The sequence below is a fragment of the Dinoponera quadriceps genome, unplaced genomic scaffold, assembly GCF_001313825.1.
Source record: "Dinoponera quadriceps isolate SergipeBrazil2010 unplaced genomic scaffold, ASM131382v1 scaffold120, whole genome shotgun sequence".
Classification (NCBI taxonomy): domain Eukaryota; kingdom Metazoa; phylum Arthropoda; class Insecta; order Hymenoptera; family Formicidae; genus Dinoponera; species Dinoponera quadriceps.
The window spans coordinates 2,340,290-2,354,427 of NW_014554309.1; the positions used below are offsets into that span (position 1 = coordinate 2,340,290).

Below are 14,138 nucleotides of genomic sequence, written 5' to 3' on the forward strand. Positions count from 1 at the left end.
GAAGCTGATTTAACAGGCGAAATCGATTGCTCGCGTCCGCGCCCGCGCCCCTCTGCACGCAAAGACACTCGGTCTCTCGTGTGCATCGACCGAGAAGTATGATCGTATTATCCGTTAATCAGACAGACATCGAGTGAATATTAATGATGGCCCGTTCGAATCGCAACAAAATCGTAAGTAAAATTAAACTGCCGGCTTTCGGACGTATGGATATTTCAGACCGTTCCTTTTTCTTTTCATATCCAGAATATATGCAAATCACGAGAAATCGACAAGGAAAAATGGCGACACTGCACAAACGTACAGGGTTTTCCATTAAGAGGTTTTATTTAAAAGATTCATTTAAAAAATGATGAAAATTTCGCGGAAACAGTTCGTAAAGTTCGTACTGCTTCCGGCCGTGATGAAGCACCTTCTCGTCCAGCGATTGTTAACCTAATTAAGAAATTTGAGCGTTCGGGACAAGTTAATGATGTAAAGATCCCAATCCGTGCTCGGCCAGCCAGATCATCCGTCTTTTTCGAAAACGAAGCCGGTGCCACCGTTTCAGTGAATGGGTTGCGTTACTTTACGATGCTGACCGACTTTTTTTTCGCCTGAAGTGGATGATTCGAACCTGGATGATGTTTATTACCACCAGGACGGAGCAACGTGTCACACAAACAGTGAAACAATTGGGTTATTGTGTGAAAAATTTCCTGGACGCATAATTTCTCGACGCGGAGACTTTAATTGGCCGCCTAGATCGTGCGATTTAACACCGCTAGATTATTTTTAGGGGGGGGCTATTCGAAGGATAAGATCTGCGCCAATGCTCCTCAGACGATTCAAGAGCTCAGGGACAATATCAAAAGTATTATTCACGAAATCGAGTCGCAATTATGCAAAAATGTGATGCGAGATTTTTTCAAAAAAGTGACCATTTGTAAGAAAATTCGAGGCGGTCATTTATCAAATATCGTGTTCCACACTTAATCATACAGTCTGTACTTTGCATTGGAGTAAAAATATCAACACTTAAAAAAAAAAACTTCTTTTTTCTAATACTTTAAAATGAAAATTCATCTGAAAAATAAAAAACCTCTTAAAAATGGAGGACTCTGTACAAATGCCAACAGTTATAAAAGTATGTTGCAATTAAACTACAGTTGAGCCTAAAATTTTTAACATTTTTAATTCAAGGGTTACAAATTTGAGATAAAACTTTGTCGCAAATTGGCGATACAGTATCTAAACGAAATCGAAACTGGCGGATCGTGTGTATAATAATTTAAAATACAACAATATTTCCCTGAGAGACAGAACGCTATCGAGATCCGCAATTTTGTTTTGTTTTTTTTTTTTTTTCGACGTCAGCTGAACACGAAGCTTCGCTTTAGGGCGCGCGCGCGAGCGAACGCGCACGCTCATGTTGGTCGAGATTACATTCCAAACAGGCCGACAGGCGCAATTGTGAGAATGTTTCGTTTTAAATCAGCATCGCGCGGATTAATGGGTCGACGAAACGATCCCGCTTCAGTGGACTGCGATATATCTATAATTTGTAACAGTCGAGTTGCGGTGATGCGAGGCCAAGTTGTTACCGAACAAGGACTTGGAATAGTAGGCATCCGGGTGTCCGTGGACAGAGATTCGCGCTTTGGATTCACCCTGACCAGAGCCGACGGATGGTAAGGATCAATAATTCATTCACATTTTATTTGACTATTTATTTTGCAACTAGCGTGCTCAATTCTTACCAATTGCCGTACGCTGCTACATCTTGAATCGATAATAAGGAAATTAGCTGTAACAGAATTAGCCCTGTGCTCCTCTAGAGTTTCCAACCAACCAATAATTCGTTCATGTTTTATTTGACTAGCTAGCAGTAGCAGATTTATATAGAAACTGGTGAGAGATGTTAGCGTACCAAAGTTCCCATCGGAACGGGGCCTTATTTCAGTCCCTACATTTATTTATTTATAAGCAGTCAGGTGGCCCCTGAAATAATATTATTAGCATTAAAAATAATATTAGCATTAGGTTCCAAAAAGTCATCATCCGCCACTACTGACCGATATGCTTAAAGCCGGACAGGAGGCACTGTAAGGAGACCTCTCGAGGAGATCCCGGAACAGATTTGTACATTTCATTTTCAGGTCAATGTAAAAGAAAGAGTCATCTTCTAATTATAATATTCATAATCAGAAGAATCGTTAATAATTGCAAAATTTGAGTTTTTACGTCACATGAATATTATGAAGAATATTCAAAAATATGTTTGATAGGAAAATATATACGATGAGAAAGATAAAAAAATGTATATATCATAGAAAGTGTTGCTTAGCTGCACGTAAGTGCACCTGACATGGTATTCATAAATTATAAATCTTTTAGAGACTTAATCGTAAATCGGAAAGAGTCCTATACTCTTTGAGAGTTTTAACATTGAACTCTTCTAGAACTTGAACCGCGGTTGGATCATTTTAACCCACTTGTAGATTCTTCTTTTCCCATTTCTTTGAATTTTTATCACTAGGAAATCTCCTTTACCATAAAACGATTAAACAATTTCATAAATTTTTTTTTTAATCTACAGATAATCACAAAACAACAGGTAGATCAAAAGTGACCCATCCGCGGTTTAGAAAGGAGAAAATTGTTCCAGTGTTAAAGAAGCTGAAACACTCTTATCTTCAATGATCAGTAAAACAGGAAGAACTTGCGCAAATCGTGAGCTTTCGATGATTCGTTGTTTGAATAGAGAAGACGGGTGGGTTGATCATCGTAATGCGCTAAATCGGGCTAAATTACACAATATCGTGTCGCAAAAGTGAAATGATTCGTCTTTTCGAAGGCTTAAATAAATCGAACGCGAAATCTCCTTCGAAGTGGAATAATTGCATTAACGTAGGAATAGTATAGTAATATGGATAATAATTTGCATTAATAATTCACCATTACACACACACACACACACACAGAGGCAATCATGCAGTTCACATTTTAAGCCGATGTAGTTATTACTGCGGCATAATATTATTTTGAAAGAGGGATTTGCGCGCGATTATGGCGGATATTCGTGTAACGATCGTAAATGACGGATACTGTGGCTGTAATTCAGATACCGCGTTATATCTGCATTACTATCATTCCGAAAATATCGGAACGCGTATCTTAATATCAGGCCCCGATATCGCCGGATTTGTGTTCTTGCATACATCGCACGTTGTGCACAGGCGACGTGTAATTTCCGTATCCGCGGGATTTGCTGGGTGATAAGAAGATTCGCGGAAGAAGTTGTAGTTCACGCCTCAGTCTACGTTGTTAGATCACATGTAACAAACAACAGCACGCGTTTCGTTGTCGTCGTCGTCGTATTAGCATTTGCACGATGATGAACACGACATGTACGCGACGCTGGACATCTAAGCGCGATAGAATCAAGCCTGCATTGTAATGAAAGGGGAAGCGTGGATGGGTGGTGTGCGGGAACGACTATATCAGACAGAGTATACAGTAATCCTGGTGAGAATAATTCTGAAACAGGAAAGCGGAGGAGTTGGGATACTAGACCACATCAAAGCCCGAGCTAATGATGTCGAAAGCTTACTAATTACTCCGCGCAAACCTACGTATACTCAGTTCGTAGCTGTCGGTGATGTATCGTGAATGCATTATAGAGGGATGTTCGCGTATCGGCTGAATTTACGTATCGTATGAAACTTTTGAGGATTCTGCCGATTCAATTCGCGTCGTTGGTTCAACGACCAGAGAGTCGCGCTTATTCGCAATTGATTTTCTCATGACGATTCAAGAAATGAATAAATAAATGCGATTGTTTTCTCCGACAATGCATGCATATATACATGTACAAGTATCACGTCCTAAATTTGGCATTACTCTACTTTTCATTAACGAAGCCTTAAATAATGAAGAGAAGAAAAAGATAAAATACGGGGTATTAATAGACTATGAAAAAGTGAAATATAAAACTTCTTGTTGATAAATCAGAGAAAAATAACGCGTGTTATTTTCTCCAGAATCAGAAACATTCATATTATCAGCAAAGCCATATTTATCCGAACAGAAAATAAGAATATCACGATTTCATCTTTCGGAATTTATTAATACTAGTCGGAAGCGCGTGCCGATCCGACACGAGCTAATCAGACACGATGAGAAAGCTCTCGAGGCGCGCATCTTTCGACTCTGAGGAGTTCGTCGGACATTTGATCGCGAGTATAGGACGCGCGCGCTATCTCGATCGACCTGTGTCAGATTCTACGTAACGGCAACGGCGAAATGGGATTCGAAATGCATTTACGTATTTTGGATCAGGTTCGACGTCCTGGTCAACGGTGGAGGCGCTGTGACGCTTCAATTCCAGCGCAGCCCCTTCATACCTCTTACGAGGACCGTCTTCGTACCGTGGAACCAGATCGTCGTTCTGCCGCCCGTTGTGATGACTCTCAGCAAGGAAGGCGAGTTGTACAAATCCAACCAGCCGCCGAGTCCGGCAGTGGGTGAGCATCGACTCTCTCCAATCATATTTCATTATGCTTTACTTTTTATCTTTAGGACGGTTCGATACATACGCGTGTATGCACTGCGTTACGTACTCTCTCGAGTCGAATCAATAAAAATGTCACTGATTGAATCAGTAGAACGGTATTTCATTGATAATCAGTGAATATTTGTAATTTTTGGTGGAAACATCGCCACTTAGCTCGTTTGTCTTATACTTCACTGATTTTGTGAAACATTCACTGCGAAGTGAATGTTAGCGTTGTCAATTTCGACTACCCGGCTACCCGTGTCTTCCAGTAACTGAGTATACGGTTCATTTCGGGCGTTGTTGTTTATTATCTGTTGTCGTTCGAAAAAATCGATAATTTGTGACATCTGTAATTAATCGTACGCTCAGTTGACACTTAGTTACTGAAAGACTCGGGTACTTGGGTAATCATAATTAACAGCACTACTGAAAATCGTTATTACGTGTCTTCTAGTAGAATATGTACGTACATACACAGTATGTCCCGGTGAAAAGGTAACTGGTTCTATCTCCAAGCTGCCTGCAGAGTCATCTCTGAATCAATACATCCGTTACGTAGTGACACATTTTAGCTGTCATCACAAAAAATTTCAAGGCACTGGCATGTCTGGTTCGTGAGTTATGACGTGAAATGTGATAGTACTTTTTGTATGTTTGTCGAAAAAACACAATGGAACGACGTGCAAATATTTAATTTTTTAATTTTTTAATTGGGCAAAACTGCTACTAAAATGTTTTATAGCAGTGAAGTCACGAGTCGCGAGAACGTTTACAAGTGGTTTGCAAAATTTCGTGATGGCAGGAAGAGCATTGAAGATCCACGGGCACATCAAAAACAACTCGAAACGAAGAAAACATATAAAAAGTGATCGAAATTCTTCGAACCTATTATTGTATGTCTGCGAGACTCATCGAGGAACTCACTGGCATTTCTAAAACCACCTCCATCCCATTTTAACGAGAGATTTGGGAAAGCGGGAGGTCTGCTTTGTGCTTCATTCGTTGACGAACGACCAAAAGTACGCGATTTTTCGACAAAAAAGAACATTGTACTTGGCACCGGCCGTATTCGCGCCTGATTTAGTTCCCTGTGACTTTTGGCTATTTCCAAAACTAAAGCCATGAAAGGATCACGTTATAATTCGATTCAGGACATCCAAAAGGTTTCGACAGAGTTTCTAAAGGCGATTCCGACGAAGGACTTTAAGGACTGCTTCAAAAAGTTTTACGATCGTTTCCAGTGGTGTATGTATTGACTCACAAGGAGTCTATTTTGAATAATAAATAATAGAAACAAAACATAAATAACGCCTTGCGTTTCTTTTGACACCTTTTCACTGGGATATACTCTCTCTCTCTCTCTCTCTCTTTCTCTCTCTCTCTCTCTCTCTGTATGTGTGTGTATACATTTAATCATATGTCATATTTGACGCAGTTTGTTGGCAAATTCAAAAGCCTATATTCGATTGTTGGCAAATTCAAAAGAAGTCTCGATTTCGAGTCCCATCAAGGTGAACATGTTTTTCAAATAATATGTAAATTATATCAATTAAATATAAAAAGATATATTTTTACATTTCTATAATTTACTAATTATATGAAGAATAACGGGCCTTTTCAGAGCTTAATCGTAGCTGTTGTAGCGACATAATATTCATTAATTTTGTGAGAAGATATTTTTTGCAATATCGCAAAAATTTGTATTATATGCTTATTAATTAATTTAATAATTCGATAGAGGGTAATTAGGTAAATATCTGGGGCACGGGATCGGTTCAAGCGTGAAAGATTGATTCAATGCGTACTCTTCTTTGAAGTGTAATTCGATACATCCATCATTACATACTGAACATTTACATTCTCCTATAAAATTAATAAATAATATGTCGCCGCATCAACCACGACTATAAGCTTTGAAAAGGTTCGTTATTCCTCATAGTTAATAAATACAAATATTTTCGGAGATAAAATTATTGACAAATATCTTAAGAATGATTAAGATAGTAAAAAATATGTAATATCTTGTTTTCTGCAGTCAGATTTCACCAATGAAAATAGACGCTACTATTAAAAGATTTTTTCAGCAAAATCTTTCTGATTTACATTTACTATACTTATAACTATGATCAGCAGTGACTATTAGTTATTTCTCTGTGATAATATGCTGTGATTGCACTTGAGAGAGTATGTATTGCCATTCGCTAGATCGAGAGTTACACGATTTTTATCCTTTTCCATAGGTATAGGACTGAAAATCGCACAACTAATTCTAGTTTCAATGGTAATGACGCAGTGTGTACATCTCGTCGCACGTTACCTGTCAACGCTACTAACGTTTCGCGCACGTGCTCGATCAACCGAATCTCCCCCGCGTGCCTGGAGAGAACGGATAACAAGAACGATTTTTTAGGAGCGCAGCTTCCCCCAAAAATCCATTAAAAGGATAATATGTAATTTATCACCCGCCTCTTAAGCGATCGTATACACGTATACATGGTCGAGATGGCTCACGTGTTACTTTAGCATCGCGGGTCTTTGTGAAAACGTCGGTTCTCGAAACTGTTCAACGTGTGTGCTGTCTTTGTTCCGTCCTTAAGTGTTATGCATTTTTTGAGTTACTTATCATTTATGGAGTACAACATAATAGGCTTCCCAGGAATTTCGATGGGACTATTTAGCGAGCATGGACCGTGCTTGGAACACGACCACGAAGTACTACGGCCCGTCATCGTCAGCACGTGGATGCCGGAGAAAGTCGGCGGTTTGCCTGGGAAGAGTTTAGTCTTTGCTGAAAGCCAGGTGAATTTTACTTTCGCAAACGATTTTACGTATAATGTATTATGTGCGTGCGCGCACGCGTGTGTGTATGTGTTATGTATATATATATATATATATAAAACACACATACATAGGATAATTCATTTTAATCTTAACAGGAAAATATTTCGAAAAATATGGAAAATATAGGAAAATGTTTCAGATAAAAGTTGTCAATAATTTAAGATCATTTCAAGATCAACTTCATTTTTTAAATCATATAATTTTTTTTAATACAAGTCGATTCCTCTGTTCATTAAACGTTTAAAAGTACCAGAACAAGGTCATCTAAATACGAATACTTTTCGAGTTATTTCACTTTTTATTCTGATATCTTTTAGTACGAGATATAAAATATCTCATAAAATATTCATTTTTTGATAACATCATCTTAACTTTTTTACATAATAATACGAGAGAAATCGATTACTTATTAATCATTGTACAGAGTGTTGCATCAACATACGACTTATTACGACGGGTTGCCTGCCCAAAGGTGCGCGCATCCAGATAATAACTTCGGATTTGTCGATATAGTCACTCAGATACCTTTCCAAAGAAATTAGTGTTCCAATTTATCATAATTTCAACGAATTCGCATCAAAAAATGATGTTGGCTTTGAAATGATCAGGAATTATTGACTATGCAACAAAATTAAAGTCTTATGTCTCCTTCCAAACCCTGCAACTTTTATCTGAAACATTTCTTCATATCTTCCATATTTTTCGAAATATTTGCTTGTTAAGATTAAAATGAATTACCCTGTATAACATATATATTAATATGTAAAACAACGATTGCGCGTAATCCTATCCAAAATATGACTGTTCCAATTTCGTTTCAACGGTAAGACGATGAACATTTTGCGACAACCAGATTAATTTTTTGTTGACGTCGACATATTTTTTACTACTTAATTTGACACACTAGGTTTCTGTGACTCTATAACTTTTTGATACTTAAATCTATAAATGCGCTTATCCAGTATACAGATATTAAAGTTTTAAATGTACGAAAAGGGTAAATTTGAAAAATTTGTTGCCATCATTATTTTTAAAATAGATAATTTAAGATATAAGAAAAGATAGTACATTAAATTTTGGTAAAAATTACTTTGTTACGATTTATAAAAATCCTTTTCGAATAATTGCATCTTATTTTCGTAACGATTTTCTTGTAACGGACACTATACTTGTAACTAACTTTTTCTTGTAACTAACACTATTGAAGAATCCTATTTTTCTTAAACTAATTCTATATAAAAAAAGGTAAAAAATTTCGCATATACTTTAAAAAATGAATTCTGCTTATGTGCTGCTTATATAGAATAATTAAAGGTTGAATTTCATTATAGGATTTTGCTTTTTGCTTTAGTTCATTTCGCGCACGAGTGCCAAACTAATGTTAAATCTAAATGTTAAATCTAAAAAATGACGACCGGTGACTGATATATAATTAGCGAATGAGTCTGTGACGAGACGTAAGATAGATCTAGAGTGAAATGTTAATGCGAATCTCGATAGCATAATGCTGCGCTATGCGACGATCTAACGAATCCGTGCAGCTTCATTCCGCGAAAAGGACGGCGCGGCGATGCTTTAACCGGACATGAAACGTCGCTTGCAGATCGTGCAGGAAAGCATCGCTATTCCGGGCTCGAACCTCCACTTGATGTATCAAAGCAGCCAGGCTGCGGGCTACCTCTCTACCGTGAGAATGCAACTGACTGGGCCGTTCATTCCGAAATCGCTGACGCACGTACACGTGCACGTGGAGATCGAGGGCTCGCTTCACACGAAAACGTACGAGGCCGATCCGAATCTGACGCACACGTTCGCGTGGAACAAGAGGAACGTTTATAAGCAGAAGGTGTACGGTGTGGCACAGGCGAGGATCTCGATCGGCTACCAGCATTCCACTTGCCCGTCGGTGATATGGGAGACTCAGACGGCCACTTTGCAAGGATTCGACGTTGATATCTCCGACATAGGCGGCTGGGGACTCGATATCCATCACCATTACAACTTCCACGAGGGGATTCTGCAGAAAGGCGATGGCTCGACTCTCCACTTCAAACAGTATCCGCGCACCGTCAAGGTGGTGATGGGTACCGGCTTGCAGAGAAGCTTGGTGTGTCAGAATTGCGACGGCCTCGCGAAGGACGCCCGACTTCTGACCCCGGTGGCGCTCACCAGCGGGCCCGACGGCAGTATTTACGTCGGGGACTTCAACCTTGTACGGCGGATTACCCCCGAAGGAAAGGTCTATACCGTCCTGATCCTGAGGTATTCACAAAGTTCTTCATTCAGTTTCCTTCATTTAGCGCCGCATCCTTTGTGAATTAGAATGTTTGCGAAATGAAATCATAATTAAAGGACGCGGCGCTAATCCAGGAGCCAAATTAAAATAGTCGGTCTGTAGAATGCCAGATTTTCAGAGGATATCAAGGGGACCCTTCATAAATTTATTGTTTACCGAAAAAAATACTTCCCTATATAACTTTATTTAATTATCTGAACAATAAATGTTAATTTTGAGCGGAATTAAGGCAAGTATGTATATGTATAATATTACAAACATGGAGATATTATTTATTTCTTGTTTTTCTAATTAATATTTTATCTATATGTCAGTTGATCTGGTAGAAATGCACACACAGGAACAAGTGATATAAAAATATTTAAATATGTATATATATACCATAGTATATATACCGTGTATATATATATATATATATATTATTTTATATTAATTAAATTATATATATATATATATATATATATATATATATAATTTAATTAAATAAATGTAAGGAAATAAATTTTAAGGACCGGAACCGAAAAAATCATAATTCAAACGGTATCGGTACTTTCATTGTTTAGAAAACCGAAACCGGAACCTTTATTAAATATTTTAGTGAACCGGAACCGGAATCGGGCCGATATTTTCATTCGATCCGAGTCTCTGATTGCAACTGTGCAAAAAAGGATTTTTAATGCATTTCTATGCGTCTGTAGTAACTAATATAATATTAAGAAATTTGCGGTAAAACAGAACGATTCTAAGATTCTCTTATATCTTAATGTCTTTCAGCGCGACTCAAGTGGCGTATCAGTACTACTTGTGCATCTCGCCGGCTGACGGGCACTTGTACATCAGCGATCCGGAGAAGCATCAAATATTGAAGGCCCTCTCATTGGAACAAGTCCAAGATCCCAGCATCAATATCGAGTCCGTCGTTGGAAGTGGTGAGCGATGCATTCCAGGCGACGAAGGTCACTGCGGCGACGAAGGTCCGGCTATTCATGCGAAATTGGCTCATCCCAAAGGTGAGACTCGCAGATTGATGTACAAATTGATGTGTGTCTGCTTTTTAAATTTCTTGAAGTGGGATCTCCCTCAAAACGAGTAAAAGGTGAAAGTATTTTCACTCGAGGCGACAGTGAAAATATTGTAGCTCAAAAATGCAAGAGTGAATGTTTTACTTAAACTTAGAATAGATTCTGACCCCGTACGAGCGATTGTTCGAATTGATCGGAGTGAATTGGTTCTCGTGACAATGAAATACATCAAATTCACTCTTCAGTTTCGAACGAAAACATTTACTCGACGATTCGGAGTGGAAAATTTATTCTGTAGGAATGAAAAATGACTGAACATGCTCATTACGGAAGAGGAGGATGATTTACAATTTTGTCTTTGTTTATAATCTATTTAATTATCTTATTGACTGTCCAATTATATTGGGACATATTAAATGTAACAATTTGTCTAATTTTTCATAGATTATTGACAACTTTCAAAAATTTCCTTATGTTTCCCATAATCTTATAGCTCGAATTTAAATTTCCTATTCTTTATAATTTGATTTTTACTTATTTATTTATTTAATTTAGTTTTCTATCTATCTATTATATACTTATTGATATATATATATATATATATATATGTGTGTGTGTGTGTGTGTATTTCATGCTCTCCCTATTTTCATAACTCTGATTTACTAGAAGTTAATGAATTTCTGGAGATACTGCAGATCCTTCCAAGCTTCACAGTTTCCACATTAATTAGCAATTGTACATGTGAAGTGAATTTTCCACTCTGAATCGTCGACTGAATATTTTCACTCGAAATTGAAGGATGAATCCGACGTATTCCATCATCGCAGGGGTATATTCATTCTGATCGATCGAAACAATCGCTTCATACTTGGAGTCGAGATCCACTCCAAGCTTGAATGAAACATTCACTCTTACAACTTCGAGCGGGCGGTACTTTCAGTACTGTTTTGAATGAAAATATCGCCGGTTTTCGTCTGTTTCGAATGAGATTCTGTCCTAAGAAATTTCGAGATATACTTCAGGTATACCGTGCAAAATATCATCGCTCATAAATCTAAATCCAAAATATCAATATATAAAATATGAGATAATAGGGTGACTTGACGTTATTCGCAGGAATCGCGATCGCGGCCGACAAGACGATGTACATCGCCGATGGGACCAACATCCGCGCGGTCGATCCACGAGGTATCATACACACGCTCGTGGGACATCACGGTCACCACAATCACTGGTCACCCGCGCCCTGCACCGGCGCCATTCCGGCGCACCAGGCCCAGTTACAGTGGCCGACCGGACTAACCCTGAGCCCGCTGGACGGATCTCTGCATTTCATCGACGACAGGCTGGTCTTAAAGCTCACCAGCGACCTGAAAGTGCGTGTAGTTGCCGGCACGCCCCTTCATTGCACCAGTAATGCTAACAGCAACAGCAACGGCAACGGGGAGCTGCCCAAGTTGAACTCATCGATGACGATCAACTCGAAGAAGTCGGACGAGGTGCTCGGCTCGGTGCTAGCCGTCGGTTTCAGTCCCACCGGCGAGCTCTACATAGCCGATCGCGACTCCCACCGGGTGAATTCCATCAGAATCGTCGACTCGTCCGGCAAAATGTCGCACTTCGCCGGCCAGCAGCAAGAGAGATTGCGCGGTCAGTGCGAGTGCAACAACACGACGCCCAGCACCAAAGACATGGACGCGTGCGCCTGTACAGACGACATCAGCAGCACCGAGACACTTCTGTCGTCAAACGCCAAGTTCACCGCGATATCCGCCTTGGCGGTCTCGCCCGACGGGGTGTTGCACGTGGCCGATCAGGGCAGTCTTCACATCCTGGCGCTGCAGCCGTACCTGCCGAATCACGACGAGAGCGGGGAGTTTCATATTCCGTTTCCACCGTCGAACGAGATCTACGTGTTCAATCGTTACGGCCAACATATCTCCACGAAGGACCTGACGTCCGGCAAGACTCGCTACTCTTTCTTGTACAGCAAGAACACGAGCTTCGGCAAGCTGTCCACGGTGACGGATAGCGCGGGCAATAAGATCCAGTTCTTGCGGGACTACAGCAGCGTCGTCAGCTCTATCGAGAACACTCAGGACCACAAGTCCGAGCTGAAGATCTCCGCGGTCGGATTCCTGGAGAAATTATCCGAACGCGGTAGGGCCGAGATCGCTTTGGGCTACGACGGCTCGACCGGTTTGCTTACCAGTCGATCTGGGGTAAGACAGAAATGTTTAACTTCATCGACGATGAATGAATCCCATTACGATGCCACGCTTGAAAACTTCACCGGCAAAATACCGATTTTTTCTGCAAAGTTTACGTTCTATTGGTTTCACGGGATTATAAATGCTTTTCACACAGTGAAAGCACGCGTGAAAATGAATTGGAGGATTGTTCAGTATGTGACGAAAACGAACAAAAAAATTGACATCTCTAGCTGCCAATTAGCGTAAATATTTATCTGAAAAATCTTGCAACTATTGAACGTGTCAATGTTTCCAATCAGGAAAATGTCGAAAAAATATTTTTGTATTTCTATTCAAAATAATTCTATCTAGTTAAATTTAGAAACATAAAAAGATACAAAAAGTTGGTGGAAATTTTTGTAAACAAAATTTTCAAATATCTTGGGCAGATTTTTCGTTAGATATGTTGAGACAGAGTAACGTATATTCATTCCATTCACGCTTATATTTATTTTTACTATTATATGCACTTTCATTTATGTAAAATCTACATGTATATACGAAATATAAGAAGAATAGCGTGATCGTGTTAGTGTTCATGTAACAACAGTTTAAAGATCGCTTCTGCGTTATCGACACTTATTAGATTTGTCATCGATTTGGCGTCTCTCCAATAAACGAAAATTCATTACTGCGATGTTATTACAACATTCAATAATATGTGACATTTTCTAATATGTCGTATTTAATGTTGTATGCAATATCATTATGAACAAACTTTGACACTGATTTAGAGATTTTGATAATGGGAGTGTCATAACATTACAAATAACATTGCGCTAAGGTTCTTTATCATTCTCATAATATTTTTGAAATAATATTAATGAAACGATCGAATTTAAACGTACTATCAATGATATCTATGAATATTGCTCTGCGGCTCTATTTTTGAAATAGTTGTGTGTACATAAGTATTGTCGCCCAACTATAATATGATATGATTATATTTGCGCAATGGTACGTATACGTAATTATTTCAAGAATAGAGATTTTGGTAATGGCCTTTTTATTATTATTTACTGGCTAACCAAAGTCACACATGGGTTAAGTCCATCTTGCATACTTGCTGAAAGTATTATTTTACTTTTACTGCTCATTGCATGCCGAAAGAAAATAGAATGATACTTTTAGCATGAAATCGTGCAAGACAAACTCAGCCATGAGAACATGCGAACATGATTGTTGCGATT

The 14,138-nt window shown here is 38.9% G+C and overlaps 1 protein-coding gene across 2 annotated transcripts in view; it reads left to right on the forward strand.

The window, feature by feature from the left end:
* LOC106745530 (teneurin-a) overlaps window positions 1-14,138 on the forward strand; it is a 730,052-nt gene that overhangs the window by 704,882 nt on the left and 11,032 nt on the right. For both annotated transcript variants that reach the window (XM_014621223.1, XM_014621230.1), the window contains 6 exons: window positions 1,551-1,670; window positions 4,321-4,505; window positions 7,185-7,336; window positions 8,982-9,640; window positions 10,449-10,684; window positions 11,813-12,918. In XM_014621223.1, coding sequence (XP_014476709.1) covers window positions 1,551-1,670; window positions 4,321-4,505; window positions 7,185-7,336; window positions 8,982-9,640; window positions 10,449-10,684; window positions 11,813-12,918 — 2,458 coding nt within the window. The remainder of the gene's footprint in view (window positions 1-1,550; window positions 1,671-4,320; window positions 4,506-7,184; window positions 7,337-8,981; window positions 9,641-10,448; window positions 10,685-11,812; window positions 12,919-14,138) is intronic.